This window comes from Takifugu flavidus, chromosome 2 (assembly GCF_003711565.1).
Source record: "Takifugu flavidus isolate HTHZ2018 chromosome 2, ASM371156v2, whole genome shotgun sequence".
NCBI classification, from domain to species: Eukaryota; Metazoa; Chordata; class Actinopteri; order Tetraodontiformes; family Tetraodontidae; genus Takifugu; species Takifugu flavidus.
This window is the reverse complement of record NC_079521.1, coordinates 18276723-18303359: the sequence shown is the minus strand read 5'-3', so window position 1 is coordinate 18303359 and position 26637 is coordinate 18276723. Positions and strand designations below refer to the sequence as shown.

Below are 26637 nucleotides of genomic sequence, written 5' to 3'. Positions count from 1 at the left end.
GGTGCCTAATGCGTGTGTTTAGCGCCAGCCTTGTGTTTCGACATGGCGCTGTTCTAATGCTCTTCCTTTAATTGGCCACTGGCCCCTCGGCTTTGCCTGAATGGCGAGTCATTTAGGGACCTTTCACTCTCAAACAGGATTGTCGGATGCTGCTGCAGGAGAAATTGCATTCCTGTTTCCATACAATAGCTGGTCTGAGTCAGGGATGGGGCAAGAGTATCACTGTCATTATCATGACAATGGAAGCTAATTCCACTGCCACCAGCGCTATTCTGAAACCCTCTGCAGCAGCGGCTTATCAGGGGGCACCATGAGAGCAGCAGGAAGCCGCGTGAACGAGGCAGATTTATACACACGGAATCATCACACACAGACGCGTACGCTCATTCAGGAATGACTCGGGTTATACGGATGCAGGCGTCAGCAAAAACAAAAAGTTTATCTGAATTTCCTGAAACACTGGCAGGAGCAGGAAATGATGAGTGACAAACAGGAGGCGACGCTCCCAACCGCCCTGCTCCTGCTGTGGGACACAGAGCAGTCACTCATATCAGTCACAGCAACCGCCACGTTCGATGTTTTCAGGAAGATACCAAATATAGCTGGCAGAGGAGGGATTACATATATATGTGTGTATATATATGTTCTAGTGAAGAATTGAGGACCTTTCTAATCAATCATCTGATTTAAGCATGTCTGATCTTTTTTATCCCAATTTTGGATCATCATGATTTTCAAACCACTCTTGAGTCCAGATCTTCCCAGAAGATCTCTGATAAATTGTGTTGTTTGATCTGCGCAGCCCTTCATGCTGCTCCGGGACAGACGGACCGGGCTCTCCATCTAATGCTGATCCGGGGTGGATTTTAGTGCTTTTGCACTCTTTTGGTTCTGTGAAACCACAGAATGAGACGACTACCATGAAAGTAAAATCGGGGATCAACATTCAAACTAGAAATGAAACATAATGAATTTCATGGCTAATCTGAGACATTTTAGTTAGTTTAATGGGCAAAATACCACAAGAGCATGTCAATCATTTCAGGTTCTGTTTCCCAAATATCAACGTAGTTTTACGTTAAAAACACCCGTAACTTGAATGAACTCTCTTTAATCACACAATGCCATTTGTGCTGTGCTAAGCATAATCATATAATCAAGATTCTACTCTAAGTTTTGAATTTTATATGTGTTTTTTTCCACGCTTCATGTGAAATAATGTCAATTTAAAACATGAGCGAGAATCGTGTCAGAAAGGATCAAAGTCTTGCTGAACCATTGTCCACTTATAGAAGGTGACATGTGGAAGGTATAACTTCCCTGTAACAAAATATAAGGGAAACATCCATGGTGTAGATGTACAGCAGCAAAACAAGCTGGTGCCGGTTTAGCTGCCACCCTCCCACTGGGCGATGTGCTCCGCAGCTGGGAAATACAGAGAAACCATAGAAGCAGTGAAAATCTGTGAAAGTTTGCACATTTAGGATTAATTCATCCTCATTACCCACATTTCTACTCTAGTATGACCAGAACAAACCGCAATAATCCATAAAAGCTAACAGAGCCTGGAGCTGCTGCACATTTAAGGCTGAACCTTGAGTTCATTTGCTGGGGGGGGATCTCTGGCGATATTAGTTTTCATTATTGACAGGAAAGCGGGAGGCAAATTGAGAAATATTGGTTTGTGCCACCACCCCCCCACTGGTGATCCCAACAGACTGGTTTGTTTGAGAACCAGAAGAAGATCCAGCGACCAGTGTTAAGAACCAAATAAACCTGATTTTGTGGAGGGAGAAAAAGGAAAATCATCAGAAAGGGGGGGTGGGGGGGTGGTGAGGCTTAAATGATGAAATGTTGTCATGTTGACCACATTGACCGCTCATTCAGCAATGACTGATCAATACTGAAGTACGCACCAAACGCTTACAAAGACACAATCAATTTGGCAAAAGCGAAGCATCTGTCAGCATGTCATCCCTCGGGATCGATGGCCGTGGCGTGTGTGAGTCTAAACGCCACCGTTCTTTGTGCGGCTGACTTGAATTGATTGTTATAAGAGTCTTGTTGGCCAGCAATGAGAGTCATTGATTGAGACTGAGCGCTGTGTTTACAGCGTGTGGATCACAGGGACGCTGTGGGATGTGGATGAATGTGTTTTACATGGCGGCAGCTGTGTTATGACTGACAGCTGTGGGGGAATGTGTGATGGCCAGGCAGGACAATAATCCCCCAGCAAATTCCTGCTGGTGTCACGACAGGTGGCAACGCCGCGCTGCATCCAGCGATGTGTTTGTCTTTACCTAAATCAGCTTGTTAAAGGACTTTACTGAACACAACAGTGTCTCCAATGAAGCAGAAGGGTGATCGGAGAACAGGTGCTGATGGAGCTGTTGGGTTTGGGAGGAATCACAGCTCTTTGCTTGGGAGGTCAGTCAGATCGATTTACTGCGTGGAAAAAAACTGGTTCTCCGTGTTCCCTCGGGCAGCAGAAGGAAACCTACCGTGCATGCATATGTAACGGTTCCGTGTTCTACAGCGTTGGTCGTTCCAGTTGAAGGTGCTTGATGCTTGTAGCTCCACACAGTTTCCAAAGCTGAGCAGAAAAAAAGAGAGTAAATCTACTGTGTGATTAGCTACATGGCTAATTTTAAGTCTTGTTAAATGATAAGATGAAAAAAACATATAGATTTTAGTCATTCATATGCAAAGCAGCGCGTGAATAAATTCAGTCTGAGAATACAGAAGGAGAGAGCCATCTAGCGGCCGGTGTGAGCGTTGCATTTTTGGGTTATTGCTGCTCTTCTAAATGTGAAATTCATAGACAAGTTATGTGTTCTTACCCCTGATTGTCAGGCTGCCCGAAAGCAAAGCTGCTAAATTGGAGAATCTCTCCTGAGTCCCAGCGAAATGACTCCTTCAGAGGCTTAAACGTCAAACCTGCGGAGCCCAAATGCCGCTTTACTCTCACGGTGCAGCGTTGTAACACAGTGTGAGCTTGAATTACTCAGGACTGAAACCTACCGATCCAGAAGTTCTGTGTCAGGAAATCACTGTGACTGAGCTGGTTGTTTGTCTCCAGCTGGCTGAGATAAAAAGCCAGGATGTCCTGAACCTTCTGATTATGGATGTGGGCTAAGGTCCCCCCTCGTTCCTGAGGAAAAGAAACGCTCACCCTTCAGCAGAGCAAAAGCCTGCCTGGACCTGCAACGTTCGTCCCACGACACACACCTGACAGCGACTCCTGGCTCCGTAATACGTGTCAGCGTCTGAAGACACCGCGAAGCAGTCGCCATCGACCACGAGGTCACAGCTGTGCAGGGGAAACTGCACATTCTCTGTTAAACAGAAAAATCCGCCATCTTCAGAGGCAAAACCAAATGTAAGCGGTTCCCCTTCAGCGTGGTCAGAAGCCAAAACACCAGCTCGTTGGACCTAACACACACAGGAACTCTCACACTTGGACGGATGAGGTCGTTTTACTGGTTGATTTCCAGTTTTACCAGTGGTTCTCGCAGACTATTGATCTACTCTCAGAAGAAACGGACCTGTGCACTTCGGCCCCCCGTAGCCTCCATCACAGACGCACGAGCATTCTTCCGCTCGCAACCGACCGTGTGCACACTGGAAGCTGCAACGCACTGCAGAGACACAACACAGGCGGGGCCATGACAACGGACTGTCCCCCACTAAAACCCCCCAGCAGCACCAATGGGACCAGTTAAACAGTTCTGTTGTGGACAGGCGGTACCCTGGCAGAGCCGCCCCGTGAAGCCCGGGTCACACGTGCACTTGCAGGAGGAGACGTTGAGACGGCCGTGCTGCCCGCAGCTCATGCGACAGGGGTTCAGCGGAACTTCTGGCAACAGACGTGCGTGTTGCTGAACACATATCAGAGCCTCCAACAGTTTATGTAGCACACGTAGCGTGTCGGGTTCTAGCTCACCACAGAGTCCACCTACGTGGTCCCACAGTCGAAAGCAACCAGACATGGACGAAGTGCAGAGAGAGCAGGACAGGCCGGCCTTGTAGGGCGCCACCAGCTGACCTTTCACCTCCCAGTTACCCCTGCAGGGGTAAACAAATGCAGCAGGACTGTCGGTGGGAACTTTAGGGAGGAATCATGTGATGCCAAATATATCGCGTGTGTATCTGAACATGGATGAATGTGACCTGTGTCAAGTTTACAGTCAGTATTTCTTTTATTTTCTTTTTCAAACCCAACTGTTGCAAAGGGGAGTTTTTATTTGGGGTAAACTGTGCGGTTACCCAGGAAAATAGGCGCAGACGAACATTTCCCAGAGTCCTCCTTCTCCGGGACACAGGTGACTGGCACAGCCCACCTGACTGGACGTGGCCCACACCAACTAGAGAGGAACAGCAGAACATCAGGGACGTGGCCCGGCAGCGGCGCCTGGTGCCGGCGGCCCGTCCGCTCGCACCTGCGTATAATGTTGGCAGGTGGCGCCCTCTTTGCATTTCCCACTCAGGTGCAGGAAACTTTGCCCCTCCTCAAACCATTCTGCTAGAACATCGGAAAAGGAGCTGACGCCAAAGGCGGAGCGATTTGTGTTCCAGCCAACGTGACCGTCGAACGAGGCGTTCGGAGCCGGAGGCGCCGAGTTACACGTGGACGCTCTTTCCTTCGCAAGCGACGCCAGACTTTCATTCCACTCCTATAAGGACAATCACATAATTAAAAAGAGCATCACTTGAAAACAATGAATGAACAAATAAAAATAAATATTACAAATATGAACAAAAGGACGGACGGACGGACGGACGCTGGGCAGTACGGACACAGCGTGTTCTGCGTGAGGAAGCTGGGATCCATTTCAGCCCAAATCCTCCAAGAGAGACTAAAAGCTTGTCTGTCAAAGTTTGAGTGTATTAATAAAACACTGTGCTCACAACATGAAGTTATCACGTGCATTTCAAATGTTCATATCTTCGTTGTCTCTGTGATGCACGGCCTTAAAACACACTTCGGATTTGGAGTTCTTGGGAGGGTGGGGGGGGGGGGGGGGGGTCGCTGCCCCCCTAAAATATTGGCATATTATCTCAACCTTTAAGCGAAAACAAAATGATGATATTATCACTTCAACAGAAGGTTGAATTTGTGGTTAATTTGTGTTGAAGAAAGAAGCATCAGATATTGGCGAGCCCTCCTCCTCCCCCCCCCCCCCCCTTTATCAGTGAAGCTGTGATAAGCTACTTCAGCTCTCTTGGAGGGTTTTCAAAGCGAATTTACCTGTAATACCAGAGCCCTGAATGCTGGATGATTATCCTCGGGCCATTTTTCCTCTCATTACTGCCTTATCGGTTAAGAACAGCTGAAGAGCAGTCGAGGAAGGAGGCTGTCACTCAGAGCAGGTGGCTTTGAGGAGCTAATCTACGGCTGCATGGCCGTCGGGCCCACGGGGGCTCCAACACACTCAGGATTTCATAATCCATCATTAACTTTTGGACATAATCAAATGCAGACAGGACCGCTGTGCTGATAATGACCGTAGGCCACGGCAACAGAGATTGAACTGCGTTCAAAAAGTAAAATCTGCTTTTATGAAGAATTTCACCTGAAAATGATCAAACGAGGTGATTTATTGTCATTCTGGCAGCAGAAATGGTGAACTGGCAGCTTCAGTTTCTGTGACTGAAGGTCGCGACCTCTGGGGCAGCGCCGGGCGCCACCATCGCCCTCGCGGCGGCCGCGAGAGAGACGCGGGGAACCATAACACGCTGCCAAGATAACCGTTGACTTAGAAGGAAAGAATGTGCGTTAAACTCCGGGATGGCAGCGATCAGGAAGGAACCAGACAACGGACGCCACCAACCATTTTTTGCATGTTCGCCGCCGTGGGGACGACCCGGCTGCGCAGCCTATTGTGCTGGGCGACAATCCAGTAGTCCTTCAGTCCGAGCCCTGTGAAGGGAATAAAGAATAAAGCACATTTGCGCAGCTGTGCCGCGTCGAGACTGCAGCTGCCACTCGGGGCCACTTACAGCTGAGTATTAGCGTAAATGATTTGGGGTTTGCAGCAGCGTTGAACTGGAATTTGTTCTGCTCCTGCAAATTACTGCAGCAGGAGGTGATGGGAAGGCTCAAAGCTGCTGGTTGTCTAGCAGGCAGATACGGACACGAAAGAATACCAACAAACAACCAGACTCGCGTTACCACGGTAACATCAGGCTGCGCCTACAAACTCCTCAGGTAAGTAAGGTTGTAACCAGTGTGTTGAGTTGACATGTAGAGAGTGAGTGAGTGAGTGAGTGAGTGAGTGAGTGAGTGAGTGAGTGAGTGAGTGAGTGTGAGTGAGTGAGTGAGTGAGTGAGTGAGTGAGTGAGTGAGTGAGTGAGTGAGTGAGTGAGTGAGTGAGTGAGTGAGTGAGTGTGAGTGAGTGAGTGAGGGAGTGAGTGAGTGAGTGAGTGTGTGTGTGTGTGTGTGTGTGTGTGTGTGTGTGTGTTCTACTAGCAAAGTGAGGTCATTTCGGTTGGTCTTCACAACTTCAAAGGACTGTTTGAGGTTTAAGTCATGGTTTTACGGATGATGTTAGCATTGGATTTAGGTTAGGACTGAGGGGGAGGGGTAGGTGATTGGGTAGTTCGGGTGGATCCTTTTGCTTTAATTTTGCCCATCTTGAGTAGCATGAGTGGGCCAGATCGCCACATGAGGACATCTGAAAATGCACCTGGGCCCCTGGACTACTTTTCTGTCTGTTACTCATGTTCTCTGTACATGTGGTATCTACTGTATGTCTGTCCATCCCAGGGAGAGGGACCCCTCATCTGTGACTCTTCTTCAGGTTTCCTCTTTTAATTTTTTTCCTGACCCAGTTCAAAGGTCTAACACAAAAGTGTCACAATAGTGCAGCTTGTAAAGTCCTCCAAGGCTAACAACATTTCTGATTTTGAGCTCTAAATAAAATAAATCGGAACATGATGAGTAGTACAAGGGTGCGTGTGTTTGTGTGTGTTTACCGGTGGTGGGCCGTGGTCCAGGAGCGTCCCAGGTAATCCCGCTCACATCGTCAAGAAGAGGCAGCAAAGAGAAAACAAGGATGCTGAAACACTGAGAAGCCATGACAGACTGCAGAGAGGCTCCAGCAGCAGCAGGGCAGCAGGGCAGCAGCAGGGCAGCAGCAGGGCAGCAGCAGGGCAGCAGCAGGGCAGCAGCAGGGCAGGAGCAGGGCAGGAGCAGGGCAGCAGCAGGGCAGCAGCAGGGCAGCAGCAGGGCAGCAGCAGGGCAGCAGCAGGGCAGCAGCCACTTGTTGCCTCTAATCCAGCCTCCCTGATCTTCTCCTCCCTCTTTCCACATCAGCAGCTTCCACCTCCGGCTGCAGAGAACTCGCTGTGGAACACTATTAAATCCTTTGTGATGGGCTGTGACACATTGTGGGTCACCTCATTGCAACATAATCGAATCCTATATTCAAACACAAACACATTACTCTGTAGAAAGTTAAAATAATGAATCTTTGAAAGGTAATTTTGACCATTTTACACATAAGCAAACAGTTAAATTATTAAACTGTCACAATAGTTGAAATGATGTGAATAAAAATGGAATATTCTGGTACAGGTGCTTCACAAATACGATAAAACTTGTGCAGTCATCATACAATGTAAACAGCCAGTTCCGGTCAAGCCATCACGGACAAAGAAGTTGCTGAGTCATGACTTCCCGTTCCCGTTCATGCTAAATGAGCAGGAATCTGTTTAAACATGCCAGCGTCACTCAGACGAGAACATGAAGTGTTATTACAGAATTGAATTCATTAAAAAAGAGTTTTTAAAGCGAGGTATGGAAAAGTCTGACTGTAGGAAGGTGTTTGCTTGGCCTGGTCAGTGACGGAAGCGTGAGTCACCATTCTGATGATTTTAGCTCCTTTTCTCTCTTCGTCAGCAGCCGCGTCGAAGCGCAGCTGAGAACACAGACTGTTGTGGGCTCATTCGCATGCATCACTGCATCAGCCAGAGGAACATCTGTGCACACCTTGACCTTGACCTTGAAGATTCTCAGAATCACTATTGTCAACCTACACAGAGAGTCAAAGAATGAGCCGCCTTTAACAGGAACAAACGTTGGGCAAGACCAGGCTCTGATGGTTAGCTGGAGGAGAAGGGGAGATAAGGAGGGGGGTGGGGGGTGACAGAGAGGAACCTGTCTGAAGGTGTCTTCTCCACCAGCGTGAGAATGTGTGTTAATGGCTGGGGGAGGACTAAAAAAATCAAGTGCTTTGAGATGTCAGTAAGGACTGAGGAAGCTTCTCAGTCTGTGCTCAGTGGCCAAGCAAAGCCGCCTGTGACCCACCTGTGAGGAGCACAACAGACAAACATCTGGAAATATCATTAGCTAAAAATTCCAAAAACCACCTCGTGTTTGTGGACTTAGATTGGGGTGGTTTTCTTCCTCGCCACCATAAACATGGAGCGGGGAACGTGCACACCATGCCCAGCGAAAGGAAAACACCGTGGTCAGATTTCTTCCCCTTAAATGCTCAGGTCTGATTGGCTCCGGGGGGCTCGACCCCCGGTGCTCAGTGGTTGGCTGCAGCAGCTCCACCACTGCCGACTGTGGTCATTTGCTCACCTGGACTCCTCCGACCTCACACTCCCTGCAGCGACTCTCACGTTAGACGGCCAGAGGAAACATGCTTCCATCGGCGGCACTTTTTACCATGATGCTCTCCTGTTTCTGTTTGCACCATCCTGTCGGTGGACAGGTAAGTGTCACGCCAACGCCTTTGCATGTTCCTTCATAACAGTTTATATAGACCTACTATTGAACAGAAAAGCAGCTGATGAAGCCTAGTCAGGAGGACAAGATTCTCCACGCCGTCGATACTAAATCTTTTATGCTTGGCACCATGTTGAAATTCTGAAAGTGAACTTGAATTGAGCTTTAATTAAGGATCCACGGAACAAGCTAGTCAGGGTTGAAGGTGCTGGAGCTTTCAGGCCTTCGCACTGATGGAAAGAAGCTGCATCGTTCCAAGCAGAGGTGAATGTAAACGTAAACGGATGTCATTTTGGTTAAAGTCCGGCACCTTCTCAGTTTCACACTCACATTGTTACCGGGAGCCCTGCTGGTGCCCTGCACAGTCACCCAGTTAACACGAAACCATGGGAGGTATTACGCAGCATGAGCAGAATGAAGTCATTGACTCTGGCGGGAAACCCCCACCCCCACCCCCATCCCCACCCCCACCCCAGCGCGAAATGGCCCACTGTCTCCAGACTCGGTTCTGTCCACATCTGAAAGGTGTTTTGGACAAATATTTACTTCTCTTACATAACGCGGACTGCACGAAAACACTAATTGATTGTGTGAAATCACCCAGGACGCAGCAGAAAGTGCAAAAAAAGTCGCTTTTGAATTGAACAGACGGCTCGTTCAGGCAACAGGGCCACTCCTTCCTCCTCCCAGCCAATAGAGACGAAGCTTGTAGTGATGTTTGTGCTGTGGATGCACAGTACAGTATAGTGTGAACGGACTCAGCCCAAACCCCATATCCCCTAAATCTCTCACACCAAAGGAGCGAGAGCAGAGTCTAAGTAGCTTTTGCTGGTTTTGGTGTGCAAAGATGATTTGAACTCGGGGCGACACCCGAAAAACATATAGCAGGAGGCATAGTGTTGTATTCATGAGTTACAAGATGAAGCTTTCAGAAGGAGGATCTTACCCTTTACATGGTGGGCAAATATTCTCCTGAATGGAGGTGCAGTTAGATCCTCGTGAAACATGTGGTTACGTGGCTGCATGTTCAAAGATCTATTGCATTTGTGATTAGAAAGTCCAAATCATCTCCCCCGGTTCCCTCCAGGATTGTGCCAGTAGGCAGGAAATCCAAGTTTCTCTGAAACAGGTCCAGAAACTCCTCTCTGCCCACGAGACCTCATATTTGCAAACTCTTCGCAACCTGAATAAGAAGATCAACCTGATGCAGAGCAGCGCAACAAAGCTGCCCGACAGAGCGACCAACAGTAAGGAGAAACCCGGTTCGGCAGCGGTTTCACATCTTTTTCCAATCAACTGCTCAATCAGTGCTTCGGTTTTTTTACAGGCACCTGCCCAAAACTGGAAGCACCCGCGAATGGGAAGAAACTGGGCAGGTCACAGAGCGTTGGCCACGAAGTCCACTTCCTCTGTCATCCTGGCTATGAGCTGGTGGGTTCTGAGAGCAGGGTTTGTCAGGAGAGCCTGACCTGGAGCGGCCAGCAGACGTCTTGCCGAGGTGAGCGTCCATCATCTGTAGCTTCGTTTAAAGGTCATTTTGTCTCTGCGTCGCTCAAAGAGCCCGATGAATGACCTCGTTGTCCCCGTTGTGAGCCCCCCTCCGGTGAAGATGACAGCTTAACTGTATTTCCTCTCAGCTCTGCAGTAGCAGGTCGCATCCACAAGTCTACCGTAGCCATTCAGTCTTCCTCTTTTCCATCAGATATCAACGAGTGTTCTTCCTCCCCGTGCCTGAACGGAGGGACGTGTGTGGACGAAGTGAGCCAGTTCTCCTGCGTGTGTGGTAAAGGCTGGTCTGGACCCACCTGTCAGACCCCCCTGCCAACAGGTAAGCAGCAAACTCACAATCAAACATGCTGACTGGGCAGGCGTCAACGTTCCCACAGCCCTTCTGCTGGTGGACCTTTTCATTTCACCACAGCTGTATGGAAACATGTACGGTATGGAAACGTGCCCTCTTCCTGCACCCTCTCTTCCCAGTCTTCATCACTATGACAAACATGTCAGATGCTGCAGCCACCAGCTCCCACGTCCGTCCGTCCCGTTGCACCATCACTCAGAGGGCCACCCACTGCACCTGTGAGCCCGGATACACCATCTCTGGCCGGGACAGCAGCGTCTGCACCGGTGTGTCCCCAACCTTTTTCTTGACTTCTTTCTTAGCTCGCGATGTTGACTGACTGTTCATCCTTCCAGATATCGATGAGTGCAAACTCTTCCATAATGGTCAGGCTGGGCGACTGTGTTTACACGCCTGTGTCAACACCCCCGGTGGCTATCGCTGCTCCTGTCCTGCGGGCTACAATCTGAGCCGCGATGGCCGTGGCTGTAAAGGTGTTTACCTCACCTGAATTAAACTACATTATAATGGATGTTTTACTGTTATCATGTCCCAGGCTGCGAAGATTGGATAGAACGACTCTTTGTCATCCTCACGTTTGCTCTCAGATATTGATGAATGTGCAACCAGACAGAACAACTGCACAAAGGACCAAATGTGTGTCAACACGCACGGTGGTTTCCAGTGTCTCCGTGTGGATTGCCCAAAAATCCCTCATGCTACATATGTGAAGACATCACTCATGTGAGCCTCCCTTTTCATTTTTGACATCCCACAACCTCAGCAGGTCAGCTGTTCATCGCTCACATTCCTCTTTTTTCCACCAGTCGCTGTGAACGCAACCCTTGTCCGGTGGACAACAGGGCATGTTCCCAGGCCCCTAACTCCTTCTCCTACCATTACCTGGCGGTCGTGTCCAACCTCTCGGCCCCCCGGGTCATGTTCACGGTCTCGGCGCTGCGTCTGATCGGCGACACGCTCCGTTTCTCTCTGCTCGGGGGACAGCAAGCGCGCCGCCACTTCACAGTGCAGCGTTCAGACCGCGTGACGGGTGAGCTGATGTTGGTCCGTCCTGTGCAGGGACCCGCCACGCTGGAGGCAGAGGTGGAGATGACCGAGCTGGAGAGGAGAGGCCAGCTGGGAAGATACATCACCAAAGTAACCATGTTTGTGTCACAATACGACTTCTAGAAAGTTTAGGATTAAAGAGCAGATTGGTGCACAGAAGCCAGACAAGTATGAGCTCAACTAAGGGCTCTGGACTTAGTCAAGGATTTAGATTGGTTTAAACTTCTGGGTGTCATCACACTTCTTCTCAAGTGATTGAAAAATAGGGTTGTTTCACACAGCAGCATAAAATAAAGGCTTTTTCAGTATTAAATGTTGTCCCTCTTTTATCTGATTGTATTTTTTATTACATAACAAGTGCTCTGTGGTTTAAGTAACAGGTTCTTGTACTTACCGTATATGCGTATTCAGTAAGTTATATATTGACATAAGGCAACGTATAGACACATTTCTTTCTTTTGTCTGTGTAAATTCTCAGTCATCCAGGTCATTGTATCCAAGGTAGTTTTCTCTGTCAACTGGACTGGGTTTCTTCTCTTGAAGACGTTTCGCCTTCTATCCAGAAGGCTTCTTCAGTTCTGAAATCGCTGGGGAGAGAGCTTGAAAATATATAGCCCCTGTGGACCATCTGCATGCTAATGATCTGGGTGGTCACCTGAGAATAATAATAATAAAAATCTGTCTTTTCCAGCTTTATAGAAAGACTGGCTTGTGGTGTTTTTAAGCAGGAAGGAGTGAAAGTGCTGACTATCTCAAGCTGGACGATGGTTTGCTTTGAGACATGCAGTTCTGGGTTTAATCTGCAGGTTTGTGGACATGAAGTAAATCAGAATTAAGATATAAATCAAACTTAAATTTGTGGCATTTAAAATATAAATGCTACATTTTAGATGCCAAGCGACTCTGTTCCTTATATCACCTTTACATTGAGACTCATATAACTGCCGATGTCATATATAGCTGTTTTACACAGATAGTTCTTCCATGTAAGTAACACGTGACGTAATACTGATAACCATTTAAAGGTGTTCATCCCTGAAAGGTTCCTACAGCAATTCTTTAGGCTATGCTCCTTCAGATATAAAAACTATATAAAAAGATAAAACATCATAAAAATATCGAAGATGAAATGGGCCATATCACAACTATGGGCCTTGATTTAATGATATTATCATAAAACCCCATAACTTTGGGCTGCTGACTAAATGGCTAGAATTACTCCAAACAATGGTACCCACGTGGAACTAAACTACATGCAGATATTGTTTCACATTACTGGTAAATGCATATTCAGGTCGTTGAAATCTGAGCCATCTCAATACATGCAGAACGCATGTATCGAGAGTGTATTAACCGCGCCTGTTGATCGTGGATTCCTTTGATTTTATAGTAGAGACTCCCCTCTGCTGGTCACTGTTGGTAGTGCATGCACGAAGCACTTCCGCATTGGCCGACTAGTGTGAAACCGGAAGCTCTGTCGACGATTTAAAAACAAAGATCGTTTATTAGTAAGATAAGCGGAACTTACCAACATCAACAGTAAAAGTGCTACAATCTCTTTAAAATGTTTTGTCGCCACTTTTCACCTGGTAAAATTAATATAGAGAAAAGGTGATATTACACTAATTGAATAGAACATTCTACAGTGGTGTGTATAAAACGGCACCTATAAACACGTGATTATTTGAATTGAATTTTCTGACGTTATATCGTGATGTGATACAAGTAATGGGAATAAACAAATCTCTTTTAAAAAAATAAAAATAAAAACTCGTTAAACTATTAAAAAATCAAATAAGGTCGTGAACTCTGCACCGTGATGCACAGACCTGCGATTTCAACTTAATTCGATATTCCGATTTTTGCAGATTGCTACTATTTTACTATTAAAGTATTTCAGAACAATTTCATTTTAAGCCTCAGTTTGTGGACCAAGGAAGAAGGGAATCTTTTCTTACAACGTGCAGGGTTAAAGGGAGCGACAAAATAATCATATACATGCCCATTATATTGGTACTACTGATGAAAGTTTATTAATTTCGCGTTCCTAAGCACGATGCTTCCTCCAGACCACACCCGAGCCTCATCCAGAGGTTCCTCCGGGCTCCTCCCCTCGGCTTCCCCCAAACTTCTGTTCTCCCCTCCGGTGTTATCAAGGATCCATGGTGCCACTTTTCTACACGAAATGTAAGTTTAATCGAGTTTGGGCTGAGCTTCCCTTCCATGAGGCGCGAGTTACACTTAAAAGACGGTGTTTTTCTGACGAGAAGTTGTTATATTCTAACTTTTAGATCAGGACAGTCAGCTCGGTCCTCATGTTTTGATTTAGTCGTTCCAATGCTCCGCGGCTAGCGGGCTAACTGTAGCTTAGCTCAAAGTTTGTGGGAATAAAGAGGAGAAAACTCTGGCAAAGGTCGAAAACCCTTTCGCTTTGAAACTTTGGGAAAAGCCGAAATTATTGTATAATTTTAACACTGCTAATTGGTAACAGTGGATGTAATATCACATCGTTAACATACTCCATTATCTCGACCTCCGGCTTTTAAAATGTTTCTTTTTTTCCCTAAATAAGTCTGCAGTATTTTACACGAACTTGGTTAAACACGAGCACGAACGTAAGAGGGTAACTTTTACTGAGAGTAACGTGGAGTAACAGGAAGGATAATGTAGCTCTGATTCTGCAGAATATCTCTGCATCATATGGAGGTTCTGCAGCATTCGAGTCGAACCCGATGTTGTGTGTGTGTGCGTGTGTGTGTGTGTGTGTGTGTGTGTGTGTGTGTTGCTGACCTCATCCACATTTGTTTTAGGCGTCAGGGTCGTTGTTTTGTCTGGGGGAAACTCTTGGGTTTGACCCCAAGGAGACGTTCGTGTTTAGGTCTTGGGTGTCTGATCAACAACGAGGGTGGGATGGGATTAAAACCAAGCATGGTTTTGATGCTCTCAGTCTGTCGGGGTCGTCCCCGTTCTCTGTGAAAGTCCTCGTCAATCACATCTATTCTAACTTAAAGCGGAGTGTCAGCTAACAGACTTTGTCCCCTGCAGTGGTCCAGAGATGATCCACACATAGCAGAGGAACACCGAGGAGCAGATATGTCTCCAAAAGTCCCCGGTGCTCAAAGCAGGGGGGACTATTCTGCGGTGCAGGTAGCTGTGCGAGTGCGTCCTCTGCTGCCCAAGGAGCTTCTGCACGCCCACGAGAGCTGCATCACCGTGGACCCCGAGCTGCATCGCATCACTTTGGGCCACGACCGACACTTTTATTGCGACCACCTGTTTGAAGAAACCTGCTGTCAGGAGGACGTTTACTCGGCGTCCGTGCAGCCGCTCGTGGACGCCTTCTTTCAGGGTTTCAATGCTACGGTCTTTGCTTACGGACAGACGGGCTCGGGCAAGACGTACACAATCGGAGAAGCCAACATTTGTAAGTTCAATAATAAAATCTTTTTCTTTCCGAATGTAGAATCCCAGTTCTGGTATTTACAGGAACCATTTTTGGTTAGATTGACGAGCTTGTTTGCTTTGTGGTGCCTGCGTCACATTTGTCTGTTCAGCTTCCTTCATGGACGAGGAACAGGGAATCATTCCAAGAGCCGTCGCAGATATCTTCAAGTTACTCGATGAAAATGACCTTACAGACTTCTCAGTCCGTGTCTCCTATTTGGAGGTCTACAAAGAGGAATTTAAGGATTTACTGGAGGTAGAAACAGCCAGCAAAGACATCCTCATTCGGGAAGACAAAGGCAACATTGGTATGAAATAAACACCCTTATTTGTCTTAAAGTACGACAATTAACTGATATAAACCTGTTTTTCCCGATGCCTCCATTTGCCCGTCTGTTGTCACTCCACAGTCTTGTGTGGTGTAAAGGAGTGCGAGGTTGAGGGTCTGGATGAGGTGTTGAGTTTATTAGAGTCGGGAAACACGGCGAGACACACCGGAGCAACCCAGATGAACCCCAACTCCAGCCGATCACACACCATCTTCACCGTGTACATGGACCAGCGTCGGGGAAGTTCTCGCCTTTACAGCAGCGCTTCCAGTATTGGACCGCAGGTGTTGTCGTCCAAGTTCCACTTTGTGGACCTGGCCGGATCGGAGCGCATCCTGAGGACAGGAAACACAGGAGAGAGACTGAAGGAGAGTATTCAGATCAACAGTGGCCTTCTGGCTCTGGGGAATGTTATCGGGGCACTGGCCGACCCCAAGAGGAAAGGCTCTCACGTCCCATACAGAGACTCTAAAATCACCAGGTAAACCTTTTACTAAAGTAATTATTCTGTAACTGAAGTCAATCAAACCTTTGCTTTAGATAAAGGTGGGTAACGCCTGGCATCGTGGCGTCTACAGCTGCAGATGATCAAAAATCTAGTTTGAAATGTCTCTGAAACATTTTTCATCTAGGATCCTAAAAGACTCTTTGGGGGGAAATTCCAAAACGCTAATGATAGCCTGCATTAGCCCATCGTCTTCGGACTTTGATGAGAGTCTGAATACGCTGAACTACGCCACGAGGGCCCGAAACATTCAGAACCGGGCGACGGTCAACTGCAAGCGTGAGCCAGATCGTGTGGAAGGGCTGGAGCAGCAGATCAAGGCCCTCCGGAGAGCCCTGGAGAACCGGCAGCGCTCGGAGACCCGCATTATTTCTCACGCCGATCCTAACAAGAGACCGCGACTCGGGGAAGGAGAGATGAGCAGGCTCCAGGCTCAGAGTGCTCACTACAGGATGTGCACAGACACTGCTTACAGGTTCAAGCACCTTCACTGGCTATAGCTCATTAGTCCATGTCGTGGGGATTAAAGGGTTTTTAGTTTGTTTGCCATGTCTCTCAACACGGAACCAGCTCCTCTCTGTAATTTCTGCTCTCGCTGGCGTCTGATAGGCTGCTGCAGGAGCTGCTGAGCGAAGGAGCGCTGAGCACTGAGCAGAGCCTGAGGGTGAACGAGTGGCTGTGTTCAGTGGAGGAGGAGCGGAGCGGGCTGACCACCGCCTCAGGACCAGACAGTGGCATCGACAACAGCTCCGCGGAGGAAACCGCGGCGTTGAGGAGGGCACGGCCATCTGTGAAGAACCAGGCGAGTCTTCTGCACGTGAAAAGGCACGTTTTAGTCAGACTTTCAGAATTAAATTGAAAAGGATTTGTGGCACAGGGTCCCGAAGGTGCGGAGGAGAGTTGGAGGCATGAGCATGAAAGCGAGAAAGAGGACGCTATGGTTCAACTGCAAGTGCAGATCCAGCGATTGGAGAGAGAAAACACAGACTTTTTAGCTGCACTGGAAGATGCGATGGAGCAGTACAAGCAGCAGGTGGGCACAGGAGTGGAAACACAACGGTCTTCTCACCTCTTTTGGAAAAGTTGTGATATCCGAGTGGTTTTCCCTGCCGCAGAGCGATAAGCTGCAGGAGCAACAGGACTTGATTGAAGAGCTGCAGTGTCATCTGTCCGCTCCAGCGCTGCTGGGCCTGGGCCTAAACCTGAGGTCACGGCCACACACGGCGCCCATGGGTTCGCTGCAGCACGGCCAAAACGGAGGCTGTTCCAGACAGGTGAGGATCCAGCAGAGCCGGATTCAGCCCGTCTGGGTTTGGAAGCTCAACGGATCTTCAGGGCTTTGCCATCATGCTGCTATTCAGTCTGAGCGTCTTGGTGTTGATCTGGGGATGTGTGCGGTTCCAGCTCGGTACGTGTGATCAAGACAGTCGCCTTCTTGAAGAGGAGCTCGCAGAGATGCAGCAGACAGAGGAGGAAAACCCGTTTGCCATCAGCCAAGAGAGACACAGGTGCGATCACTGTTTTAACACATTCACACACTCGTGTTTCTGTTAGGAGACAAATAAAGTCCTTTTAATTGTATCAGACCAATCAACCTGACCTGGACTAAGAAGGACCTGCTGTCCCAGGGACTCGCTGCCAGCGGACTCCCAGCCCATCTTCCAGAACCTGAACACCACGCATGTTTAGCCAGAAAAGCCTGTAAGATTTTCAGCCCCAAATGATCTACTATGTATGTAAAAATGCACCTTAACCCCTGACTTAGTCTGAGCTGAAGGATTGGTGGGGTTCAGCACACGTGAGTCCAGGTTACACTCGCTGCTGCACATTCCAAACATGCTACTGCTTTTCCCTCATCTAGTTTTCAGAAATCTAACATCGAACACATCGTTCCTCCCTGCTGGTTTCATATGTGTGTCCTCAAATCTGCAGCCAACTCCAGCTCTGGGGAGATGTCTCTGGTGGGAAGCCTGAAAAGCTTGGAAGGCAGGTCAGAATTGGGGCTTCTTCAGGCACAGCAGAAGATCAGAGAGCTTTCTGTCACCATTCGCATGAAGGAAGAACTCATCAAGGAGCTGGTCAAGACAGGTACCAGCTTTAACGCCACATTTCCTGATGGAGTTCGGTGTTTGGGAGGTCACTATCTGGGGGTTTCATTCAAGGTAAAGACGCTCAGGCCCTGAACAAGCAGTACAGCCATAAGATCACAGCACTGGAGAATGAGGCTCTGCAGGCCCGACAGGAGCTGCAGGAGGCCCAGCGGCAGCTGCAGGAGCTGGAGAAGCAAGAGAGAGAGATCAGCGCCACAGACAGGAGCCGAGCACAAGAGTGTCGCAGGAAGATTGCTGCCGCTCAGAGCAAGGTTCAGGTACGGCTGCTCCGTCGCTCAGATGGCACCAGAACGCCTGTTTTTAAATCTTTGAACCATCTCAAGATTAAGATACGTTCCACTCTGAAGCAAAAAAAAATGTCATTCCAGGTTCTTCGTCAACGTCAAAGGGACACCGCCCGTCTCGCCAACCTGCCCGCTCAGAGCGAGCGCCGGGTTTTAGAGCTGGAGCGAAGCGTCCAGAGTATGAGGCAGCAGCAGGAGCAGCTGCAGAAGAGGCTGCGCGAGGAAAGTCAGCAGAAACGTCGTCTGGAGACGGAGATGCAACGAAGAACTCACAGAGTCAAGGTGCGCCGGCGCAGCTCTGCTGGGACGCGGCGTTTTATTCCGTCTAGGCTTTTAGTGGACTGGATTTTTTCATATCTGTTCCGTAGGAGCTGGAGATAAAGAATGAGCAGCAGCAGAAGATCCTGAGAATAAAGACAGAAGAGATCGCTGCCTTCCAAAGGCAGAGGCGCAGCGGCAGTAACGGCTCTGTCATCTCCCTGGAAGAGCAACAGGTGTGACAAAAAAGACAGTTTCACATTTTACAGACGTATCCCCGGTGGGGGGGTTGCTGAGTAATCCTCCGTTGAATGGCTCCCTTTGAGTAGAAGATTGAAGAGCAGAAGCGTTGGCTGGATGAGGAAATGGAGCGCGTCCTGGAACAGAGGAGAGGGCTTGAGGACCTAGAAGGAGAACTCACCAAACGAGAGGAAATCCTGGCCAAGAAAGAAGCCCTCCTGCAGGAGCGCAGCAGCCTGGAGACCAAGAGGCTCCGCTCCAGCCAGGTATTCAGCTGCAGCGCAAACCAACAAAAACAGCATTTAAAGTTCGCTTCCTCCTCTTTTTGTAGGCCTTGAGCAAAGACCTGGTGATGCTTACCGGTCGTATCGAGTCTCTGGAGCGAGAGCTGAGTGAGAGGAACGGGCTTCTGCGGAGCAGCAGCGCTCAGGATTCACAGCAGATTCGCCAAGAGATTTCCAACCTGCGGCAAGAGAAAGATTCCCTGCTGAAACAGAGAGAAGAGCTGGATGATAAGCTGCGCCAGGGCAACCTGCTGTCTCCTGAGGTCAGGCAAAGGTCACATGTTGGCCTCTTTTCTGCAGCATCCAGCGGCATAAATGCATTTGTAATTGTCTAAAAGAAACAGTTCTATTTAGGTTAATTATTTAGAAGATGTTTCACAATCCAAAACTAATGAATGGGAAACTAATCTTTACTTTAATAAATGGAAAGATTGCATGAGTGCCCCTCCAGCCCAGGATCTGAAGTGTTACTGAGCTGTCTTGAGGGTCTTTTTTACGACCGTCCGTTCATGTCGGCGTGCCTGTGTTCCCTCTCTTAGGAGGAGCGAACCCTCTTCCAGTTTGATGAGGCGATCGAGGCTCTGGATGCAGCGATCGAGTACAAGAACGAGGCCATCACACAGAGGCAGAGACAGCTGAGGGCTTCAGCCAGCATGCTGTCCCAGTGGGAGATGAACCTCATGGCCAAACTCAGCTACCTGTCGGCCTCGGAGACCAGAGCGCTGCTGTGCAAGTACTTCGACAAGGTCCGTCCCGAGCCAACGTTGGTCATCGTGTGTGATTGACTGTGACGGTTACCTTCCTGTTGGGTGTGCGCCCGCCCAAGAATGTTGACACGGATCATCCCCCCCAGGTGGTGTCTCTGCGCGAGGAGGAACGCAAGCTCCAGCTGGCCTTGGCTGAGCTGGAGATGCAGCTGGACGAGCGCCAGAGGCTGGTGCAGTGGCTGGAGAACGCCCTGGATCGCACACAGCTGGACACGGACCGTCGCCTCACGCAGCAGCAGAAGGAGCACGAGAGGAGCGTGCAGCTCTTACTGCAGCAGTGCCGAGGTGCGCGTCAAACCTCCCCGATGGCCGCAGACACTCGGAGCTGCCTGGTCGCTGGGTGTCATGCGTGCTTTGTTTTTTCAGCCATTTAAACAGATATAATGTTTGCTTATTGCTCATTCTGCGTCGGCCTGTGTTCTGTCCCGTCCCACAGAACAAATAGACGAAGGTCTTGCAGGCAAACAGAGGCAGTTTGAAGGGTGGATCCACAATCTCAACAAAGAACTGAACCACTACAAGGCAGTAAATGTGGAACTTAGCAACAAATTAAAGGAGTTCGGTGGTTCAGCCAGCCAGCAAAAGGAGCATATTAAAGGTAAATGAAGCTTATTAATAAAGCGATAATAATCACGCAGAAATGTGGTCGGCAGCAGAGTCGGTCCCCCTCACACAGGTGACACAGCTGAACGTCTGTTGTTGTCTTTCAGTGATCGGCCCTGATAATAAGCCGGCAGGGACCAACACGATGGACAAACTGACGCGGTGTCCCGAGGACACGACCGGAGGCAGGGAGACGGGACAGTCCGATAGACCGCCCAGATCCAGGGAAGAAATGCGCGAGCTGGTCAACACTCCCCTGCCCTCCACGTGGAGACGCTCGTCTCTCCCCTCAGAGGAAACCTCTCTGGTGGAGGAGTTGAGGCTCCGAGCAGCTGGGGACGCCCCCGCTAACCGTGTGGTCCAGCCGGGTCCGGCGTCCTGGGCTGGACTGGCGGCTCTGCCTGTGGTCAAGTCTCGCCGAGAGTCAAGACGGTCGAGTCTCAACATTGGACCACTGGTGTCAAACAATGCATTCATCGATGTACGAAAAAACCCCGTCTGAAAGTATCGCGACAAACGGGACATTTGGGATCTGGAGCGTTTTTAGCATTTCCTCTTTGGTCCTTCTGCTTTTGGCATTTCATTTTTTTAACTTGTGTATAAATGTTTTTTTTAGTGAACAAGGATACCCACTGTTTTATATGAAGCACTTTCACTAAGATAAAGTTAATCCTCTACTTCAGTGCCGTGATTTAACAGGAAAAACACCAGTAAAATCTTTCTGCCTCCACTTGTTTGGTCTGAGATCTCATGCAGAAAAACAGAAACTGGTCACAGTTGATGTTGGAAAACACTGAAAACTACAAGATGCGACCAATAAAACAGATCTTGGAGCAATTCACTGGATGAAATGATTATGATTAAATTAGTGAAAACCCGACTTATAATAGGAATGATCCATTCTTCTGTGCTAGTAGGATAAAATAGTGCAGAAAAATGAAACAATATATATGGGTATTTTAGGTAATCTTTCTAAACGGTCAGAATTAGTGGATGCGCGTGCATATAGAAGCGCGACATTTATAATAGGTGTGTGGATGTAATTAACCAGCAGAGGGCGCCATTTCTCCATGCGAATGTTATTACAACTCATCTTTGATTTGAATAGAAGAAAGTCAAGATGTGAAAATAATCATATGATATCATTGTGTATCATGTAAAAATGGAAAAATCCTTGAGGATGATAAAAGGCGGACACTGAACCTCTGACGGGTGCAGTTAAATATTTGTTTCGCGTACCTCAGCTGCCATCAGTTTCTACCACTGGAGGCACCAAAGTTCGGCTGGCATTGATTTCAAACAAAAGTCCGTTTTCTCTCTGCAAAATACATTTAAAGTTGAGCCTCAATGGAAAAGATTAGTGACATTTTAAGGACAGGAACTGAAAAAAGGCAACAACCAGCTCAGCTACTGATGACGGACGACGAGCGAGATAAAGAACGAGTCAGACGCAAAATTAAGGTTCGATATTCTAGTCCGAGCCGAGGACGCCGACGCTGGAAGTGCGTGTGACGTCCCGCTGCGCACTGACACGCACCTGATTGGCTGGCGATCACTTGGGGTCGATGTGACGTCACGTTAGACGGAGGTTGGGGGGGGGGGGCGTTTTTGGGGGGAAATACATAGAGGAGGTGAGAGGAGATCAGTCGGGGCTCCGTCAGGAGACACGAGGCGTCCTGCAGCCCAGACCGCGTGCTCCCGCAGCCGAACACGGATACAAACCCGGTATTCAGGATATGACGTGTGAGGTGGTCGCCAGCTAGGGGACGGTGGAATTTATACCGCTGAGACACGCGCTCACCTGGGTTGTCACGCGGGTGGTCGTGCATCCTGAACACCTGGAGCCTCGATCACCTCCATCCTCCTCCCCGCACACGTGGATGTCCTGGTCTCCGTGGTTGCGGGAGGCTGCGTGAAAGTGAGTCTTCCAGCTCCGCTGTGATGTCATTTACAGGCACGCGCCTACGGAAGCGTCTCGTGCTCCCGTGGCTTCAGGTTACACGTGTTCACAGGCGTGTTTAGGCCGTGTCTCCACGAATGCCCCCTTCAGCTCTACAGATGTTTCTGTTTGGTTCAGAAGTCCTCACAAACCCTCCAACAGCGGAATGAAATGGCCTCAAAGAGCTGCTACAGACCAGCTCTAAAGCTTTAATTACTTTGGTTTAGTTTAGCTGGTCACCTGTGAGGGACCCAGGTGACCTGTGAGGGACCCAGGTGACCTGTGAGGGACCCAGGTGACCTGTGAGGGACCCAGGTGACCCCGGAGAGCAGAGCATCCCTCCATCCTGGGCTCGTTTTCACGCTATAAAGGGATTTTTACCACATCAAAAGCTTCAGATGTTTAAATGTTTTAGCCGAGTTAATGAGTAATAAAATATTAATTTAAAAGTTAATTTTGGCCTTCTAGTATGCCTTCTTTGTTGTGTACTCATTTAGCTGCTGCATTCAAGAGATTGTTTAAAAAAATAGATTTTAATCAGGTGTTAAGAAATGCTAATTTATTTGGTATTTCCAAAGTTTGTTTCCATTTGGGCTTTTTTTTAAAAAAAAACATCAGTATTTAAAGATCCTACAAAGTTCAATTCTAATGAATACCATCTAGTAAAGTTGTCTCTGATCCCATTAGTGACCGGTTTCCTCTCGTCCAGCAGGAACCCTCAGATACTCCAGAGTGGAGCCTGTTCCTGTCTTTGGTTATCTAGCTGTATGAGTGTTAATCCTCCATCATAAAGCTAGATAACCGAAAGTAGGAATGATCTCCAAACCCTCGGCTCAGACGCAGGAGGATCCACCCCGACAGGTATGAGAAGGATTTCAACCAATTCTCTTTCAAAGGGAATCGTTGTAAGAGCATCTGGGTTGATGTTAAACTGCAACTGTAGATTTCAACGAGGCTACTCTGAAAATACGGGAAGTTTTTGTCGCTTCTTTTGTGTCCATCACAACAAAAATAACACATTTTCTTGCAAACGTAATAAAAATGTGAATTTTCCATCCAAAGTTAACTGAATGTTGTCTTAATATTTACACACACTAGAAGAATTTGAGACTTTCACCACCTGAACGTTTTCTTTTAAACATGATCTGATGTGAAATTGTGCATTTAATTTTACGTCTCAGACTCTGAAAATGGGTCAGAAGGTCATAATTAATAATAAATAATTAAAGCTCGGCAGCAGCACTGCTGCAACGTTTAATTTAATAAATTCAGAGGCGCACAACGAGGCGTCGGTGTAAATGTGTGTTGTAAATGTGTAGATGTGTGTTGTAAATGTGTAGATGTGTGTTGTAAATGTGTAGATGTGTGTTGGGCTCCTTGGCTGCCACATGTTGAGCAGCAGGAAGCCATCTTGACGGAGTCCTCGTTCCGGTGGGGCTGCATTAATTAATCCTGGTTTAGATCATCAGTCTGTCCTCAGCCTCCTCCTCCAGCTCAGGTCCCATCAGTTCACCTGAAAACTGGAACGATTCCATCAGGTCTAAAACAGAGAAGTCAAGAATACTCGATAGAAGCACGTTAGAATCACTTACTCTGCAGATGGATCGTTAGTTCTATCACAATTAATTTTAAGTGTCTGGATATTTTTTCCTGATTAAGAGATTTAAGAGAGATTCAAAGTTGCCTGAATGCAAAAACAAATGAAACGTACAAATAAATACTGCCAAGCTTCATTTATGGCTTTGAAATCAAGGCAGAAACATTATTTTGTATTAAATAATGTTTTACTGCGCATGCAGTTATTTTTATTAAACACGTTTTTGAAATTAGCTTATTAGCTTGATTAAATCCTTATAACAATATTTTGGGGGAAATGCAAAGAAATAAAAACCCGAACAGCAGGACTTTAAAAAAAAACCGTTTAAAAAAACCCACAACGTCATTAAATGTGGTTGATAACGCGTCCAAACAGCAAAAGTCCTTTAGAACGAACCCCCACCTTTGGAAATTCGGCCTAGTTTTAAAATAATTGGAGAAATGCATTATTGTTCTGTTTGCAGTGGATTCTTTGCCCCCTTCGTCCTCAAATACGCTGCAATTCTGATTATTTTCGCGCTTCTTAAAACGTAAAATGCGCAGACGATGAATGTCTGAGCATCCAAAGAGAAATATTAAAGCGCAGCCCGGCTTTGTACCATATAGTTGCTCATCTGCGAGCATTGACGAGTGATCGTTTAATATCGATGAGGGCGCCGCAGACATGTGCAGGATCCGGATTCAGCGGCCTGCAGCTGCGGGGCGAGCGGCCCAAGACGGAGAAACGCACAAAAATGGACGATGGGGGGAAACAATCAGCAACCGATAATGAAAAGGAGCCAGAAAAGCTCCGCTTATTAACATAATTGCATGGAAACGAAGAGCGCGGAGGGTGTATTTAAAGGCGCAGCAGCTGGAGCCTTTAATGCCGCTGCGCCGACCTGAAGGGTCGGTTTCAATTTAGCCACCGACACACGCGCTCTTTGGCTACAGAGACACAAAATACAGACACAAAACGCATATTTAAAGCCGTTTGATATATTTTTAAAAAAGTTCTGCCGCTAAAAAAGGAAAAGTCGCTGTCTTCAACGCGTTATAATTATTACATTTTAAAGCTGCGTTTGAATTCAGCAATATAGTTTTAATATTAATAAATGATTTTGGATATAAATTATTTATATACTTAAATTATTGCCGATTTATAAAGAAGCATAAATTAGAAAATGAAAATGTGCTGTTAAAAAAAACACAACAAATGAACAATTCACCTCTTTCTTCGTTCCTGTTTGTCTGAAACCTCTAAAGAAATTGAGGATGTTAATGAGTCTTAGGAGAAGCGTCTAATTAGGCAGCAAGTGGCCTTCAGTGGCCGTGGAAAACCTCCACATGACGGGGACAGGTTGGCTTTAATGACCGGCAGCCTGAATCAGGCTCTTCCTTTATTACACCGAGCTGTAATTAGGGGGGGGGGCTGCCGCCACACAACACACCTTCCTGATTTTCACCCGGGAATCACCATCACATTTTTTCTGTTTCACCTGATTTTCGGGCCTGATCCGTGAGAGAGACGCGGCAGATCAGTGTTCAGGACGCGGGGAGACAAACGCGCATTGAGGGGGCGCAGGATGCGCCGCAGCTGCGGGGGGGGGGGGGGGGGGCTGTTGGTCAACACTCGTGCTCAGCCACACACACAGCACTGCTCCACATTATCATTCTGAGGCCAGCGTCCCTTCACAATGGCGCCTCTGTGGACGCGCTTCGTTCCCAACACGCACGTTCGGGGCCGCGAGAACGCTGCAGGAGGTTTCGGTAACCGCACGCGGGGCTCGACCCTGTTCCCGGGTGTTTGCTGTGTTTAAGAGGTAAAGGCAGCTTTGTGCGCCTGCTCAGCATCACGTGTAGACGCCACATGCCCCCCCCGGGTAGCAGGATGCTTCCCCACAGTCACGTTTTCCTCCCACAAGGATACAGCTGCCAAAAAAGTCTTAATCTGGGGCTATATGTTTATTTTGCTCCTCCTAAACCTAAAGCAACAGGGGATTTTCACGCCCCATACCACCCCCCCCCCCCCCCCCCCCCCCCCACACACACACACACCACACACACACACACACACACACCCGTGGTTCAATGGGTGTGAGCAGATTAGACCCCAGTATTAATGAGAATATAATCCACCATAAAAAGTGCTTGTTTGGTATTATTGATATTATTATTATTTATTGCTTGCATGATCAGTTAATAGGTTTGACAATAAAAGAATAATAAAAAACACATGTTTTATTATTTTCCATCATTACAAAATAACATTTGAACCTTTTGTGGATTCACCAAAGTTCTGGTTTAGATTTTACACACCGAAGTCTCCATTTCCATTTCCAGACATTCAGATAGTCCGTCAAGTTCAAGTTCACGTGTCTCGACTCCTCATTCATTCCATTCTAACCCCCCTTCCCCCGTCCCCCACCCCTCTGCTGTGACACCATCGGTGTGACAGAGAGGCTGTGCCGTTGTCATGGCAGCAGGATGGACGGTCCGGCTATGCACCGCCCGCTGAAAGAGCAGCCTGTCAGACAGACAATCACTTACAAACATTACAATTTTTTCTTGTTCTACTCATTTAAAAACCTTCAGTTACTTGCATAAGTGTGTGTGTGTGTGTGTGTGTGTGTGTGTGTTGTCGCTGAGGTCTCAT

At 47.9% G+C, this 26637-nt stretch overlaps 4 protein-coding genes and 1 long non-coding RNA gene across 5 annotated transcripts; 2 read left to right on the top strand and 3 right to left on the bottom strand.

Moving 5' to 3' along the window:
• Positions 1-981: 981 nt before the first annotated feature.
• On the bottom strand, positions 982-4292 carry LOC130517942 (C-type lectin domain family 18 member A-like). Its single transcript, XM_057020172.1, is given in 9 exon segments — positions 982-1425; positions 2502-2593; positions 2841-2937; positions 3022-3151; positions 3229-3335; positions 3546-3640; positions 3642-3719; positions 3721-4065; positions 4267-4292. Coding segments are annotated over 9 exon segments (1008 nt in total). The 3' UTR covers positions 982-1387.
• LOC130518238 (C-type lectin domain family 18 member B-like) lies at positions 4017-7489 on the bottom strand. The gene is made up of 3 exons (XM_057020685.1): positions 6976-7489; positions 5832-5920; positions 4017-4673 (listed from the first exon to the last, which is right to left on the bottom strand). The coding sequence occupies exons 1-3, from the start codon at positions 7310-7312 to the stop codon at positions 4386-4388; spliced, it is 714 nt and encodes a 237-aa protein (XP_056876665.1). The 5' UTR covers positions 7313-7489; the 3' UTR covers positions 4017-4385.
• Positions 7490-8641: 1152 nt separating this feature from the next.
• Positions 8642-11939, top strand: LOC130518216 (fibulin-7-like). The gene is made up of 8 exons (XM_057020649.1): positions 8642-8720; positions 9822-9981; positions 10062-10232; positions 10437-10562; positions 10715-10861; positions 10931-11068; positions 11183-11318; positions 11402-11939. The coding sequence occupies exons 1-8, from the start codon at positions 8649-8651 to the stop codon at positions 11763-11765; spliced, it is 1314 nt and encodes a 437-aa protein (XP_056876629.1). The 5' UTR covers positions 8642-8648; the 3' UTR covers positions 11766-11939.
• Positions 11940-13676: 1737 nt separating this feature from the next.
• Positions 13677-21304, top strand: kif7 (kinesin family member 7). Its single transcript, XM_057020551.1, has 20 exons — positions 13677-13829; positions 14688-15066; positions 15197-15394; positions 15497-15896; positions 16048-16395; positions 16530-16722; positions 16798-16953; positions 17036-17194; positions 17325-17428; positions 17506-17621; positions 17853-18008; positions 18083-18288; positions 18400-18597; positions 18684-18809; positions 18903-19079; positions 19145-19360; positions 19637-19843; positions 19951-20149; positions 20301-20462; positions 20575-21304. Exons 2-20 carry the CDS (start codon positions 14736-14738, stop codon positions 20967-20969), a joined length of 4047 nt encoding a protein of 1348 aa, XP_056876531.1. The 5' UTR covers positions 13677-13829; positions 14688-14735; the 3' UTR covers positions 20970-21304.
• On the bottom strand, positions 15616-24736 carry LOC130518278 (uncharacterized). The gene is made up of 3 exons (XR_008947978.1): positions 24602-24736; positions 22269-23946; positions 15616-15750 (listed from the first exon to the last, which is right to left on the bottom strand). It is a non-coding gene; the product is annotated as an uncharacterized LOC130518278 (long non-coding RNA).
• Positions 24737-26637: the final 1901 nt, after the last annotated feature.

Bases quoted from the DNA above. Each gene is read 5' to 3' on its own strand.
- LOC130518216 (XM_057020649.1), top strand. From the start codon at position 8,649: ATGCTTCCATCGGCGGCACTTTTTACCATGATGCTCTCCTGTTTCTGT. The intron at 8,721-9,821 runs GTAAGTGTCACG...GGTTCCCTCCAG, and splicing joins ACCATCCTGTCGGTGGACAG to GATTGTGCCAGTAGGCAGGA. The intron at 10,233-10,436 runs GTGAGCGTCCAT...CTTTTCCATCAG, and splicing joins CCAGCAGACGTCTTGCCGAG to ATATCAACGAGTGTTCTTCC.
- LOC130518238 (XM_057020685.1), bottom strand. From the start codon at position 7,312: ATGTGGAAAGAGGGAGGAGAAGATCAGGGAGGCTGGATTAGAGGCAAC. The intron at 5,921-6,975 runs GTAAACACACAC...TTCCCTTCACAG, and splicing joins TGGACCACGGCCCACCACCG to GGCTCGGACTGAAGGACTAC. The intron at 4,674-5,831 runs GTTGGTGGCGTC...TTGTCCTTATAG, and splicing joins CGGCGAACATGCAAAAAATG to GAGTGGAATGAAAGTCTGGC.
- kif7 (XM_057020551.1), top strand. From the start codon at position 14,736: ATGTCTCCAAAAGTCCCCGGTGCTCAAAGCAGGGGGGACTATTCTGCG. The intron at 16,396-16,529 runs GTTCAAGCACCT...GGCGTCTGATAG, and splicing joins TGCACAGACACTGCTTACAG to GCTGCTGCAGGAGCTGCTGA. The intron at 16,954-17,035 runs GTGGGCACAGGA...TCCCTGCCGCAG, and splicing joins TGGAGCAGTACAAGCAGCAG to AGCGATAAGCTGCAGGAGCA.